Here is a 16403-nt window from a genome sequence, read left to right as displayed (position 1 = left end):
TACACACCATACTCATCCTTGCATATAATGGCTCCAGTAGTTTCTGATGGAGGGCTGATAGCTCCAGCAGTATTCTTAGCTCTGATTCTGAATTCATATTTTGAACCTTCAAATAGGTCAGTCACTGTATATGCACATTCCTGAACGTTTACATGATTTGCTTTCATCCAAGTTTTTCCAGGTAGATCACGTTTCTCTACTATGTAACCAATTAATTTGTGTCCACCATCATACTTTGGTTCTGTCCAGATCAGTGTCACAGAGTTTCTGGTTACACTGATGACTTCAGGCTTCCCAGGAGGATCTGAAAACAACAAGATAATACTTAAGTAACAAAACTGATAACAGTGTTTTTTAACTCATGCAAACTTTTCTCTTTTGAGTAACTTACCAATTGGATCTAGAGCCACGATGGGTTCAGATGGAAGACTTGGTTTACCAACTCCAGCTAGATTGATTGCCATAACTCTGAATTCATATTCCAAACCTTCAGTTAACCCTGCTACCCTGAAATCCTTCATTTTTAGTGGAGTCTTGTTCGCTCGCTTCCACAAAATACTGTTTCTTTCTTTATATTCAATGTGATAACCTAAGAAGCAAACAAACCCAAACACATTTATTGTAATTTAAAAATGCAAATGCAAAAATGCAACTGATCTAATAAAAGCCAATATTTTCCTTGGAGTAATCTTGAAGTTCCAATCCAAACATGGTTTCTGGGCTGTCTCTTTGTGTAACTATATTAGCCATGCCAGTAAACTGAACAAATAAGAAAACTTAAATGTTCCAGTATACCAAAGTTTCTTTGCCTAATTGCCAGGGTAACTATGTGTATCACGACTATAGAATACCAGGCAGGTGATTGTTTATGAGCTCTACAGTCTTTAAAAAGTTTCAAACAATAGATTTCCAATTCAGTTATGGTATAAGTTAAACAGGCAAGTATGCTATGCATTACAGTTTTAAAAAAGAAACTTTAGGCCTGATTTCCCTGGGACCATGGCAACCACACGCTGCAGTCTTGAGGGCACTTCCTGCTGTGATCCCAAATGGACCATGGAAAGGAGCAGAAAATGTCAGCTCCTTTTGGGCCAGTTTTCGGTCACCTTAGGCGTTCTCAACGCAACCCGGGGCAGCTTCTGGGTGCCCCAGGAGTGTGCATCATGTCCCTGGAGCTACTGTATGCCACTCCCATCTGCCTGTCTGTTTCAGGCCTTAGTTACTGTACTTTAAAGGGAGATGCTGAACAGTGAGGAAGCCAAACAGGGCTACGCTAAATTGTATTATATTATGAAGTGGGGAACTTTAAATAAAATGAAACTTCAAAAGGAATACCTGTGATTGGAGATCCACCTGTTTTCTTAGGATCTGTCCATACTAAAGAAGCAGAATCATGCCTGACCTCAACAATTTTGGGTGGTGGTGGAGCATCAGGAACATCTAGAAAATATAAGGGAAAAGATTAGATGGAGTAACTCATAACATTATTTTTATGACAACAGTCTTACAACAAGCATAACGTATTTTCAACTTACCAAATGGATGCCTTGCAATTATAGGGTCAGATTTAAGTCCTTCACCTACTCCGTATTTATTTTCAGCACTGATTCTGAAAGTATATTCAGAGCCTTCATGAAGTCTTGTAACTCTAAAGGTAGTTTTCTGGACAGCAGAAGCACATGTCACCCATTTATTATTCACATTGTCCCTCTTCTCAAGGATGTAGTTAGTGATTTCTGAACCACCATCGTCTTTTGGAGGACCCCATTTTAATGTCATAGCATCAGCTGTAACTTCATCAAATTTCACAGGTCCTGTTGGGATTCCAGGTTTGCCAACAACTTTGACAGTGATAGTGCCTTCTTTACTGCCAGCTATGTTCTTCAGTGTGATTGTGTATTTTCCAGCATCATCTTTATGGCAGTCACGTACAAGAAGTGTAGTGTTAACTGCTGTAGCTTCAAATGCCACTCTTCCTGTCTCAGTAAGGACCAGATCTTCTCCTTTTTTCCATGTCACGGTTGGTGCTGGTTTACCTTTAATTGGGATCTTCAAACGGAAACAACTTCCTTCTCTAGCTAAATACGTCAGGCCTGGCAGGTCCCTTAGATCAAGATCAGGTGCCACTGTAAATCAAAATATATTGAATAGTCATGTACTCAGCCAACAAAATAAAATACAGTAATGTCTATTTTAAAGAAAGTTTCGGGAGCCTGTCTTCTGGAATCCTTGCTCTGTTCACTGCAACAGATTAACATGGATACCAACTGACTCAGAAGAAGCAAGATGAATAAATGAAAGACATCTACTCACCAATATCATCCCTTGCAAGCACTGTAATTTCACTTGGTGTTCCATATCCAGCTTCATTTTGTGCTCTTACTCTGAAAAGGTATTCTTTTCCTTCTTTCAGGTCTCTTGATGTGTACTGGAGATTCTTCGACCTCATAACTTCTTGCCATTGATTTTCACCAACCATAAGCTCAACAATGTATGCATTAATACGGCTTCCACCATCACTAATAGGCTTTTTCCATGATAAATTGCAATATGACTTTGTAATAACTGGAGCTTTTAGGTCAACAACAGGTCCAGGTGTTTCTAGTTTAAAGAGTAGGAAAGATATTAGTATGGTGCAAGAGCATAAACATAAGAGCTTTTTAAATGGTTCAATAGGATAAAAATGTGAATTTTCTCACCAGAAGCTTTAACAGCATCATGAGTTTCACAGGGGTCACCAATGCCATATTCATTTTCAGCAAAAACTCTGAAGAAGTAAGATTTTCCTTCTTCTAAATTAGAAATCCTAAAACTGGTTTTTGGACATTCTGTGGCTACCGTGGACCACGATTTTCTTTCTGCATCCCGTTTTTCAACCACATAGTTCTTCACTGGACTCCCACCATCAATTATAGGAGGTTCCCATGAAATGAAGGCTGAATCTTTAGATGCTTCTTTTACAACCAAATTAATAGGTGGCCCAGGAGTGTCTATGTTGAAATGAAGTAACAATTTCAGTTATTTACCAAAATGCAGAAAATAAATTCCATTCATTCATACAGGATGTCATTAGTAATTTTTGAGCTGGTATCATCTTTTGAGAATTATACATATAATTACGTTTGTGAGTGTATACAATAAAGTTGCAGAAAATGTAGTGCTTACCAAGTACTTTGACCACAATGGTGTATGACTTTTTGCCACAGCTGTTCTCAAGATTCAGGACATATTTTCCAGCATCATATTTATTTACATTTTCACAGCGCAAGAAGGTATCAAAATCAGTTGATTTGATGTCTAATCCTTGCCTGTCTCTTATGTTAGCGTCCACTTTAGACCAAGAAATCTTTGGAGGTGGACGGCCTCTTACTGGCACATAAATTCTCATTGTGACTCCGGCACGTAATATTAGAACTTTCCTCAGTTCAGCATCAAGCTCCCCTTCAGGTGGAACTGCATTTTAAAGAACAGATATGTGTAAAATAAAGAGATTAATGGAACCAGAGAAAATACACTCATCCCTTCATATTTGTGGCTTTGATATTTGAGGATTTGATTATTCATATATTTGATTAATATGTTCTCTCTAGGAATATCTAGGTCCTCCAGTGCAACTCTGTGGTCAACTTTAACTAAAAGTTGCACTGGAGGACCTAGAGATTCCTAGAGAGAATATTCTACTAGCCTTTGTAGTTCCTTCAGCACAGTTCTATGGTCAGTGCCTGTCAGACGTTGACCTCAGAGTTGCAATGGAGGACTTAGAGATTCCTAGAGAAGTCTCCTCTTAGATGAAAACATGGTGTTTTATTATTTACAGTTTTTCCATATTCACGGGTGTCTTGTGCCCCTAACCCTAACGAATATGGAGGGACAAGTGTATAAAGAAAAATGCCTTTCTCAATGGCTTAGGCAGGATGGAGTTGAATAGAAACGAATCAGAGAAAACTGTAAAGACATAAAACTATGGAAATAACATTCAGATTCAATATTTTTAAAAGGAAAAAAGAATAGAAAGGAACTGCCTTTAAAAGTTACTTCATACTTCCTTTCCAATCACTAATGCTCATGTCATCTAACCAAAGATTAAAGTGGCTTGTCACATTCTTCTCTCGTTGTCTACTAATTTGAGAATTGAATTAACCATAATGCTAATCATACTAGCTAGGGTCCTACCAAAATGGGGGCCCCTGCTGTGGTATAACTGTCTAGGAATTTCAGCTTGCGCTCAGGACATGATAGTTAAAAAGAAGCTGTTTTCTTTGTAGAAGATATAACCATGTTTTCCCGAGGAATACTTAGGATATTGATACTACAGAGTATTCTATACTGAAAAAAGATTTTAGGAAGGAAGAAACAAGGGATAAATGTGCACATAGTGAGTCAATGCTAGTGCTGACAATTGAGAGACAATGGTTTATGGACCTGACACTCAAGATACACTTTCTGCTTCTCAGAACTATATCCACCTGATCTCTGGGCAATTAATCATACAGGTTTAATACTATAGATCACTTCAGTCATCACAGTCTCTGACCTTTTGTACCAGAACTGTGTAGCATTTTCAGGGTGCTGGAGGAATTGCTAGGGTAAAAAAGGGGGGTAAGGAACCAATTTTACCAGGCCAATTATACATACCTAAATCTGGATCCAATCCATGCATTCATAGGGGGCCTGGGGGTGGGGTGGGATGGAGTGGGGATGCACTGATGCAGCTAAAAGGGATTTACACATGGTCTACAAGTTGTATTTCTTCTAAGCCTGGTATAGCACTTCTAATTTTCTTCAGTCACCACACTGACCTCTGCAATTTACACTAAGACTATTAGTCCGGTTTATTTTCACTTTACTCACTTAAAATGTCTTTGGCAAGGTGTTTGTCTGGCACATCACTTGGATCACTGTATCCAATCTTATTGACAGCATAAATGCGGAATTGGTATTCTGTGTTTTCTGTAAGTCCAGTCACAACATAATTGGTATCTGGCAAATTTTTTGGCAAATTACATCTGACCCAGTTATCTGTGTCTAGTCGTTTAACTTCAACAAGGTAGCCAATAATGGGGCTTCCACCATCATATGCTGGCTTACTCCAAGACAAGCTGATAGAACTTCGAGTGGTATCTACAACTTTTGGGAATGCTGGTGGGCCAGGAGGATCTGGGAAAGAAAGCAGTAGAAAGTTACATATAATGCAATTGGGAGTGGACCCACCCACCCACAAAGTCATACAAGAAGAATACATATGTGTTCAACTTACACTGAGGATCACGAGCATAGGCTGCCTTAGATGGTCCACTAGGTTTGCCTAGTCCAGCTTTATTCAGTGCAGTTACTCTATACTCATATTCTGCTCCTTCCTGGAGTCCAGTGGCCTTTATGGTTCTCTCAATGACTGGCTTTCTATTCACTTTTGTCCAGTTCACAGCCTTTGTTTCACGTTTTTCAACTATATATCCAGTTATAGGAGAGCCGCCATCATCAGCAGGTGCTTTCCAGCTTACAGTCATGAAGTCTTTTGTTATATTACTAATTATAGGTGGATCACAAGGTCCAGGTACATCTATATAAATAATTATTTGAAATGTATTTAATAACTGTTAAAATAGAAAACATCATGAACTGGATAAAATAAGCTACTAAAAAATGCTTACCATATGGATTTTTAGCCACTGCTGATTCAGTCAAGATTGGGTCACCTACTCCATATTTGTTTTCAGCAGCAATGCGGAATTGGTACTCATGTCCTTCAATCAGCTTCTCAACACTACAGCTAGTGATTGGGACATTGGCTGTGACTTGAGCCCAGTTGGGCCTACTTGTTTCTCGTTTGTCAACAATATAATTAGTAATGTCTGATCCTCCATCTTCTAGAGGTGGTTCCCAAGAAAGCATTGCCCGATCAGTGTACATATTAGTAATCTTAACTGAAGCTGGAGGGCCAGGCTTGTCTGCAGAAGGAAAATTACAGATAGAGGGTGATGTTTTGCAACTACTACGTATATTTTCTAAAGCTCAGGTTTAAAGTTTATCTTATGTTAAACTGTAGCCTACCTAGTACTTTAAGCTTAATTGTGGCTGACTTTGAACCGCTTGTATTTTCAGCTGTAATGGTATAGTCTCCAGTCTGCTTTCTATTTACACTGAAGAGCTCCACAGTAGATAAGTTTCTCTTGGTGGTTATCTTGATTCCTTCAATGGGTTTTAGAATTTCCCCATCTTTCTTCCAAGCAATAGTTGGCATAGGCTTGCCAAACACATTAGCTTCAAGACAAACATTGGTTCCAGCTTTTACTACAAGTAAGGATTTCATACCTACTCCAAGTTCTATTTTCGGTGGTACTGAAAGGTAAAAGGAAAGAAAAAGCAGGAAATTTCAAAGAGTATTTGATAAGAATGATAAATTCATTTCTTAATATTAATAGTATTCCTTACCATTTTCTGCCTGTACAGTTACTGGATCAGAAGGTTCAGAAGGCCAGCTGATATTCACAGCTGTTTTTGCTATTGCTCTAAATTGGTACTGTGCACCTTCCTCTAAACCAGTTGCAGTATACTCTTCTTGAGGTATTTGATGAGGCGTGGTATTGCATCGGAGCCATTTATCTCCAGGCAATTTACAGGCTTCAACAAAGTATCCAATTAGTTTGCTTCCACCATCATGCTTTGGTCTTGTCCAGACAAGGGACACAGAACTCTTAGTGACATCAATAACTTCAGGTTTACCAGGAGGATCTAAAAGCAGTGAGGTCAGGTTTAGTACATCAGTTTGGGTATTTAATGTAACTAATTTCAAATGATACTCAATATGCAAGATGCATCTCCCATTCATTTCACTGGTGTAGATTTAGTCACATATATATTTTTTAAAACCAATAAGAGTAAAAAGTGCTTTGTTTTGTCAGGGTCAGGATTATGTCTAATATTCCTAATATTCAGGCTGTAAACTTAAACCCATCTAATAGGACTTAATTCATTTACAACTTAGACATTGTATATAGCTTATACATGTATAGGATTGTACAACAGTCCACCTGTCCTAACCAAAGGCTTGCCATCTGTGGATTTGAGCATCCATGGATGGCCCTGCCCCATTGTCCTTAATGGCGACATGTGCACATGGCTACAGTAATGCAGCTACATGCATGGCGCACTGCCATTAAAAACCACAGGACTTGAGGTCCCACAGTTTTTGGTATCCATGGGAGAGGGGTAAATGGAACCCCTGTGGATATAAAGGGCTGACTGTATTATGGATCGTAAGCTGTATTTAACTAATAACAATAATTGTAAATCATCCAGGTATGCAAGTGTTTTACTTACCAACTGGTGTTCTTGCTGTAATAAAATCTGTTGGCTTGCTAGGCTTGCTTGCACCTGCTTTGTTCAGAGCATATATTCTAAATGTGTACTCAAGACCTTCAATTAAATTTGCACATGGGTATTCTGTGGATCGCACAAGTGTATCATTGGCCTTCACCCACAGCAAACTATTCCTTTCTTTACGTTCAATAAGATAACCAGTGATTGGACTGCCTCCATCACTGTCTGGCCTATCCCATGCCACAAAAACGCAGTCCTTGTTCACTTTGGTAACACGTGCATTCTTTGGTTCACTAGGAACATCTGTAGAGAAAGGGATAAGAAGAGATTATATCATCCTTTTAGCATTTGAAATGTTCTAATAAAATTGTGCCACTGTTTGAGTCAGACATACCAAATGGGAACCTTGCAATCATCTTATCAGATGGAAGTGGCTCAGAAATACCAAATCGATTTTCTGCACGGACACGGAACATATATTCTTGCCCAGGAGTTAGCTTTCCAATTCTGCAATTTGTCTTTGTGACAGAAGCAACAACTGTTATCCAGTCTCCTCTGCTGACATCACACTTCTCAACCACATAGTTGGTGATGTTACTACCACCATCTTCAAGAGGGATGTGCCATGACAAACTGCAAGCATCAGCATCTATATCAGAAATTTCAAATGGTGGCTGTGGTGGACCAGGGATGTCTATAGAAAGATATAAATATATGTTTGTAAGGTATTACTAAGAGAAAATGGGTTAAAGATAAAATATGTAAGGAATTAAGAATGGAAAAGAAAATTCAGTGTACCCATGACAACCACTTTGATTTTCTGAGTAGCCACTCCAGAACTGTTTTCAGCTGTTAGACTGTAATAATCACTGTCTTTCCTAGTTACATCCTTAATGATGAGAACAGAAGTGCTGTCTGCTTTATGCACAGCCAACCGGCTAGATATAGCCACATCATGGTCTGCTTTCATCCATTTACAGGTTGGGTGAGGTTTCCCATAAACATGGGCTTCAATCCTGAGTTTCTGCCCAGCTTTTATACTGACATGGTCTGGCATCAGAATCTTGGGTGGCACTGAAATAAAAATAAAACAATGAAAAAATACATTTAAGATTATACAAAATTAATAAATTTTGTAATTTTGCATTTTGCAATTTGTATCATTTTGCACCAGGTAATCTTTAGCTGACATCACAATTACTGTAGTAAAAAAAAATAACTTTCTTTCTTCTTCTTTTTAAAGTAGTATAGATTTCTTGCAAACAAACCTAAGTGTACTGCCAGTCTTCATGGTTCAAAACTAGTATTACATTCCATGTAATAGAATTATCAAGGAACTAGCCTTTAACACTTCAAAATTATAGCACTTTGATTCCACTTTAACTGTCATGGCTGCATCCTACAGAATCATGGGTCATGTAGTGTGGTGAGATACTAGAGCTCTGTGTCAGAGAATTCTAAGTACTGTATCCCTCCCTAAACTACAAATACCAAAATTCAATTGTAAATTAAAGTGGAATTATAGTGTGTAGTCTGGAATTGTGTACTCTGAAAGGATTCTGTGCATTACATTCAATATTCTTCAAACATGATAACCTTGAATCATAAATATATTGTCTTTGGGCTTTTCCATATATTTTGCATTCTATATCTTAAATACATGTTGTGTATCCCTTATCTGAAATGTTTGGGTATAGAAGTATTTCGGATTTTATTTTTTTTTTTGATTCTGGAATATATGTATATACATAACAAGCTAACTTGGAGATGGGACCCAAGTCTAAATACAAAATTAATTTATGTTTCATATACACCTTGTATACAACGCCTGAAGGTAATTTTCTATACAATGTTTTTTTAAAAAAAAATAATTTTGTGCATGGAACAAAGTTTGTGTGCACTGAACCATCAGAAGGCAAAAGTGTCACTATCTCAGTCACCCATGAAAAATGGTTTGGATTCTGGAACACTTTAGATTTTGGATTTTTGGATAAAGGATACTCAACCTGCAATATCATATTTACATTTACTTATTAAATAAATTTATATTTTTCTGTTTTTTCAGATGTGGAAACTTTACATGTCAAAATGATGAGATACATTAAAATACAAATCTGTGCAACTTTGCTTGATGAAACTGAAACAAAACATTATTAGGAAACTGCTTTCTCAGACCTATATTTAATGCTTTTGAGGCCAAAACATTGCATTTGCAAGTAATAGTGAATGTTTAGATAAACTGGTTTTTTTTTGTTTGTTTAAGGTAAATTTTAGTGGTACAAGTTATAAAAAATAATTACTTACTCAGTTGTTCTTTAATTTCAAATATGCCTTCAGTTTCTCTTGGTAAACTTACTCCAACAGCATTTCTAGCAGCCACTCTAAATTTGTATTTCTTTCCTTCTTTTAGGCCAGCAACAACAATGTTAAGATCTTTTACAATTGAGTACTGTGTCCAGTGATCCTCAGCTTGACCCTCTTCTTGATATGAAATAATGTATCCATCAATTTTAGAACCACCATCCCGCAATGGTGGCAACCAGCCTAGTGTGGCACTGTGTTTTGTAATTTCAGTCACTTCAACTTTCCTTGGAGGATCAGGTTCACCTTTAGAATAAAACAATCAGGCATATTAACATATCAACAAATGCTTAGATTAAATCAGTATGTTCTTTAAACAACAACTACTGCTAAAAGTCCCTCATTTAAATGTTATTCTGAATAAATCATTTATAAGACCAGTGATTCTTTAATACAGTTACTACTGATTCTGGCCTTCTTGTTCTTCACTTACTTTTATCACCAACTAGCCACTATATAGTAAAAGAATGCATAAAGGTCTTCTGAATTAAAATGTCTTAATTCTGACACTTGTTGATACAATTCAACAAAGCTATATGCGTTTATGCATAATATATCAAAACTAAATGGTTTTGCAAAATGTAGATTTATTCCTAAGGATATTTCCCTGGAAATAGATTCTCTTGCTATATATGTGTATAGCACTGCAGCTTCATTACTCATCACTTAATAACTCTTATTGCTTAAACTGTGATATTAACACATGCTTTTGTTTGTTCTGTAGTATATGATTTGTGATGGCTCATTCATACATGCCAGTTGTTGCTCAATACTACAAGTGTCAAGTTTTAAATTGCATGTTCTGGATCTGATGTTTAAATACCGTATGGTCATGGTTTATGCTGTTTGCAACAATTGGGGTGAGAAATGAGACTAAAAGCTGGGTCTGCATAGATGAAAGACAGGCCAGTGGACATTCAGCTACAGAGATTGTATTGTCTCATAATGCAATGTCCATTTCAAACCTTTCCCAATTACTAACAGTGTAATACTAGCCAATTCTAATCAGAAATAAATAAAATTTAATTCGCTGAGGCTTATTTCCAAGTAAGTGGGCACAGGGTTTTAATCTAAGTGTTTTGGAGACTCTTTCTGTGTGCAATCAAATTTTACTCTGACACTTTCAGTGCATTAAAAGTGAACAGTGGCACTAGATAGTACATTGGAAATGCCAGATTACATCCAAACTTCCTGAGTTCAGTTAGTGTTTACCATTCAGCTACTGTATCATAATAAATGATGAAAAATATTAATTTTTAATTTTTAAAATTGATTTGGGTCTATATAAATAACCATACAAAATTAGAATCAGTTCGACAAAGTAATAAAGAATCTATATGAACTGATACTTACTAAGTGGATCTGTTGCTAGGATTGGCTTCGGTGTGTCTCTTGGAACACCAGGACCATATTCATTGACAGCAGTCACTCTGAAGAAATACTCAGTACCAGGCACAAGATTAATAACTTTGAAACTAGTCTTCTTTACATCACCAATAAGTGTTGCCCAGGTCTTCCTATCAGCCTCACGTTTTTCCAAAATGTAATGTGTAACAGGACTACCACCATCATTTTCAGGTGGTGTCCATGAAAGCTGACATGCCATTTTTGTCACATCTGAAACTTTGAACTCTGCTACTGGTCCAGGAGTATCTATTAAAATAATAAATATATATATAGAAGGTATTAAGCCACAATTCAAAACAGGTCAGCACATTACCACAAAGAAGCAGTTGGAATTAATATTGTGCATAAATATGATAAAACAGAACAGATGATAATGTTGCTGCTGTTGCTTACCGAGAACACGGACATTCACGAAGACAGCCTTTTCTCCGGCAGGGTTAACAAGTGTCAAGGAGTATTTGCCTGAGTCGTCTCTTGTAGAATCAGGAATTACACAGAAGGCCATTGTGTCAACTAGGTCAACCTGGCCCTTTCTGATCACATTGTCAATTCCTACTCTCTTCCAGGTGACTTTAGGTGCTGGTCGTCCTCTCACAATGGCAAAAAGCCTTATGGGGCATCCTGCTCTGACTGTAACTAGCTTTCGTAGACTTGCATCCAAGTCAATCTCAGGAGGTTCTGAAAAAATAACAAAAAGTATAAAGTTTTAAAGTAATTTTAAGATAATAAATAGATAGCATTTAATTCAATGGCTAGTTTGCAAAATTACCAAGTATTTCTTTGGGAGAAACAGCTTCCTTCAGTTCAGCTGGCCGGCCAATGCCAACCTGATTTTGGGCTGAAACCCGGAATTCATATAGTTCTTTCTCATTCAGGCTTGTCACAGTAAATTCAGTGTGAATAACTTGTGCAGCAACATTGCATCTTTTCCATCCTTGATCAGGACCTGCTTTTTCCATTTTTGGTCTCATTTCTACCACATATCCAATAATTGGAGCACCACCATCATAGACTGGCTTTCCCCATCCAAGTGTAATAGAACTCTTTGTACTGTCAACAACCTTAAGATTAGTGGGAGGACCAGGTGGTTCTGTAAAACAACATAAAAGTACAGGAGTAAGCATTCCAGTGAGCTTTCAATATACATTACCAATACAATTAAATTTGGAAGGTCAGTACCTATTGGGTCCTTTGCTATTGCTGGCCTTGAAGGGAAACTTGGTTCTCCAATTCCAATTTCATTCTCTGCCTTGACACGGAACTGATATTCATGTCCTGGAATAAGATTTTGAACTTTTTTGCGTCTTTCAGGGATTGCAGTTTTGGTAACAGGAACCCATCTCAATGACCGTTTCTCTTTTCTCTCTAATATATATCCTGTAATTGATTTCCCACCATCATATTCTGGTGGATTCCAAACCACAGTCATTTCCTCTTTGCTGACCTTAGTGACTTCTGGAGGATCAGGGCGTCCAGGTCTATTATACTTGGTTTTTGCTATAATTGGCTTAGTCTCTGTTGGTGGACCAGTTCCCATTTTATTCTCTGCACGAACCCTGAATATATATTCATTGCCTTCAATGAGATGTGTTACATGCGCATAGGTCATCATGACTGAGGAGGAGTAGGTAGTCCAAACCATACGTTTACTTTCACATTTCTCCAAAATATAGTTCTGTATTTCACAACCTCCATCATCCTCAGGTGGATCCCAGCCGACTGTACATCGGTCGCTTGATACATCTGAGACTTTCAAATTTTGTACAGGCCCTGGTTTGTCCAAAACATTTACAGTAGCATATGCTACAAAACTACCAACAGGATTTGTGGCAGTAATAGTGTATTTACCACCATCAGTGCGCCTTGCTTTTGACAGAAGGATCTTAGATGCATCTGAAGTTGTTTCGATTTTGGCCCTTGGAGATTTGGATAGATCTGCAGAATCTTTTGTCCAAATTACTTCTGGTTGTGGTTTACCTCTAAGTCCTGCTTCTATTTTAATTGGTTCACCAGCTTTCACAGTGAGTACTCCAGTTAATTTCAGATCAAGAACTGGTTTCTGCACTTCTTCTTTAACAACAACTTCACTTGTTTTCACCCAGTCACTTTCACCTCCTTCATTCTTGGTCTGGACTCTAAATTGATAAATCTTATTTTCAACACACTTGTCAACCATGTAGTGTGTTTCCTTAATGCTACCTTTGTGCACCCTTTCCCATTCATCTGAATCCTTCAATTTTCTCTCAACATGATAAGTTAAGTTAGGGCTGCCACCATCATAGTCAGGTCTCCGCCATTTCAGATATACAAATGTCTTCCCTGTTTCTGCAATGTGAAGGTTTTCAGGCTCACCTGGCCTATCAACAGGATTAATGGCAAGGATTGGAGTTTTGGTTTCAACAACTGGGCCTGGACCTACTTTGTTTTCTGCACAAACACGGAAGAAATATTCATGATTTTCGATAAGATGTGCTTTTACCAACCGTTTAGTAAGATCAGAAGAAACTATTGACCAGCCTCTCTGACTTGGGTGACGACACTCAACTATATAATTTGTAATTTCTGAGCCACCATTATCTTCAGGATTATCCCAAGAAACAACACAGGAATCCTTAGTGACATAGCTTACTTTCAGGTGCTGGCAAGGCCCAGGCCTGTCTAGTACATTAACAATGGCTGATGCTTGTGCATGTCCACTGCTATTCTTAGCTGTGATAAGGTATTTGCCATGGTCTGCTCTTACAGCTTTTTTCACCTGCAGTTCTATATGAGGGAATTCATGAATAATTTCTACACGTTGATCTTTTGTTAGTGTTTTGCCATCTCTAGACCATGTTATTTCAGGGACTGGCCGGCCTTTCACTTTGCCGATAATCTTGATTGTTTGGCCCACTCTGACAGTTATTACATCACGGCAAGTCACATCCAGTTCTAGTTCTGGCGGGGAAAGAATGTCTTTGGCAAGAACTGTTTCTGGCAATTCTCGAGGTTCTCCCTCTCCTACAATATTGGCAGCTTTTATACGGAACCTATATTCATTCCCTTCAATTAGTCCAGGTACAGTAAAGGCACACTGTCGAATTAGTTCATCTTTATTAATTCTATTCCACTGTGTAGTTCCACTTTTCTGGCATTCTACAACATATCCTAGAATAGGGCTTCCACCATCTTTGAGTGGCTTTGTCCATACTAGTTCAGCTGTTTCTCTGGTCTTATCTTTCAGCTTTGGATTAATGGGAGGTCCAGGTGGTGTGATAGGACGTGATGCTTTTATTGGATCAGAAACTGGAGATGGTTTGCTTATGCCAACACTGTTTTCTGCAAAAACACGGAATTCATATGTGCTGCCTTCAAATAGTCCTGTTGCTCTGAATTTCAGATCGAGTACTGGGGATTTGTTGACACGTATCCATTTACCTGAGATTTCACGACGTTCAAGAATGTATCCAATTATTGGACTTCCACCATCAGATTTTGGTATAGACCAGGTGACTGTTGCAGCATTTTCTAAAATATCATGAACTGCTGGTTTACCAGGTGGGGATGGTGGATCAAACATAGCCTTAGCAACTGTTGGCTGTGAGTCAAGAGGTGCACCAATGCCTATCTTATTCTCTGCACGAACACGGAAAATATATTCGTGGCCCTTCTGCAGACGTGGTATTTTAATTCTAGTTTGATTGATTCCAGAGCTGACAACTCCCCAGGTTTCTTTCTTTGACTCTCGTTTCTCAACAATATAGTTAATCACAGGACTTCCACCATCATCTTTAGGAGGTCTCCAAGCAATGACCATGTGATCTACACTTACTTCTAGAATATCAATTGGGCCAGTTGGAGGACCAGGAACATCCAAAACAGTTAGATGAACAGGTACAGTTTTGCTTCCCACTATGTTAGATACTGTGAGTAGATATTCTCCTGTGTCTTTTCTTGTGCAGCTTTTAATAGTGAGAACTGTTGAATAACTATCAGTATCAATCTTGTAATTGCCTTCTGATTTGATCTCTGTATCATCAGTGACCCATTTTGCAGATGGAACAGGTACACCTCTCATGATTGCAGGGAATCTTACTGTGCTGCCAGCTTTAACAACAAGGCCTTCTATTAATTTCACATCCAGGTCGACAGATGGTGGTACTGAAATGAAAAAAAAAAAAAATTACACACATAGATATTACCATATAGTTTTCCCATTTGAGTAGTTAAATTAAACGGTGAATACAAAAAAATGTAGTACAAATTAAGATGTTACCTAATTTTTCTTGACATTCTATTGGTATGGTTGTGTCTGGCAGACTAAGACCCGCAATGTTTTGAGCTTTCACACGGAACTTGTAGATCTTTCCTTGAGTTAGACCAGTAACAACACACTCTGGCACAGGGACTGTTTTGAATTTAGTCCAGTCCTGTGCACCTTCTTCTTGGTATTCCACCAGAAATCCAGTTATTTCAGAACCGCCGTCACGATCAGGCCAATTCCAAACAAGAGAAACTTCTGTCTTGTCAACATCTACATGATGCAAGTTCTTTGGTGGACCTGGAGGATCTTTAGAAGATGATGAAAATAGGGTTAACATTTCTACTTTTAAACACATAGTCCAGAATCTATCCATATATTTTGGTATCTAATACCAGTGTAACTGGGACTTTCTTCTCCTTGCTCTCCTGCTGCAGTCCTCCACTTTGCAAGAAACCTATTTCAGAAAGTATCTCAGCCCTCTAAATCAGCTATTTTGGGTACACAGAGTGCTGCAGGAGAGACAAAGGATCATTGATTCTGGCAGAACCAGTGGAATCCACTGGAGGAATGCATTCAGATTCTGGCCCATGAAATGTCTCCACATTCCCATGAATAGTATGCAGATTAACAACACTGCAAAGTTTAGAAAGCTTATTTTAAAAGCAAGTAAAATCTGGAATGTGCTTACGAATTGGATCTATAGCCTTAATTGGCTTGAGGGTTTCAACGAAGGGACTCCGTCCATACTGGTTCTCAGCAGCAACACGGAAGAGATACTGAGTGCCTTCCATGAGGTATCTTGCTAATATACTGCGTTTCTTAGAGGAGGAGGATATTGGTAACCACTGAGGAGAAGCAACATCTTTCCTTTCCACAATATAGTTGGTAATGACAGAGCCACCATCATCTTCAGGTTCCTTCCAAGTCAGGTAGCATGAGTCTCTTCTAACTTCACTGACCACTAGGTCCCTAGGAGGCCCAGGCTTATCTGCAGTCATACAAAAAACCCAAAAAATCATTAATAAACAATAACTGGTAAAACATATTTGGCAGGTAAATGTAATCTGGATAT

General features: G+C 38.2%; 1 protein-coding gene across 1 annotated transcript in view; it reads right to left on the bottom strand.

Moving 5' to 3' along the window:
* Window positions 1-16403, bottom strand: part of TTN (titin) — a 333475-nt gene that overhangs the window by 51188 nt on the left and 265884 nt on the right. Inside the window, 22 exon segments of the mRNA XM_042444851.1 lie at window positions 8-304; window positions 392-589; window positions 1336-1440; window positions 1536-2126; window positions 2314-2601; window positions 2700-2990; window positions 3166-3453; window positions 4852-5157; window positions 5258-5560; window positions 5652-5948; window positions 6052-6339; window positions 6433-6732; window positions 7321-7623; window positions 7715-8014; window positions 8119-8394; window positions 9625-9927; window positions 11035-11334; window positions 11482-11766; window positions 11858-12178; window positions 12268-15228; window positions 15344-15637; window positions 16020-16319. Of these exon segments, the coding sequence (XP_042300785.1) occupies window positions 8-304; window positions 392-589; window positions 1336-1440; window positions 1536-2126; window positions 2314-2601; window positions 2700-2990; window positions 3166-3453; window positions 4852-5157; window positions 5258-5560; window positions 5652-5948; window positions 6052-6339; window positions 6433-6732; window positions 7321-7623; window positions 7715-8014; window positions 8119-8394; window positions 9625-9927; window positions 11035-11334; window positions 11482-11766; window positions 11858-12178; window positions 12268-15228; window positions 15344-15637; window positions 16020-16319 (9195 nt within the window).

Source organism: Sceloporus undulatus, chromosome 1, assembly GCF_019175285.1.
Source record: "Sceloporus undulatus isolate JIND9_A2432 ecotype Alabama chromosome 1, SceUnd_v1.1, whole genome shotgun sequence".
Classification (NCBI taxonomy): Eukaryota; Metazoa; Chordata; class Lepidosauria; order Squamata; family Phrynosomatidae; genus Sceloporus; species Sceloporus undulatus.
This window is presented reverse-complemented; position numbering and strand designations above follow the sequence as displayed.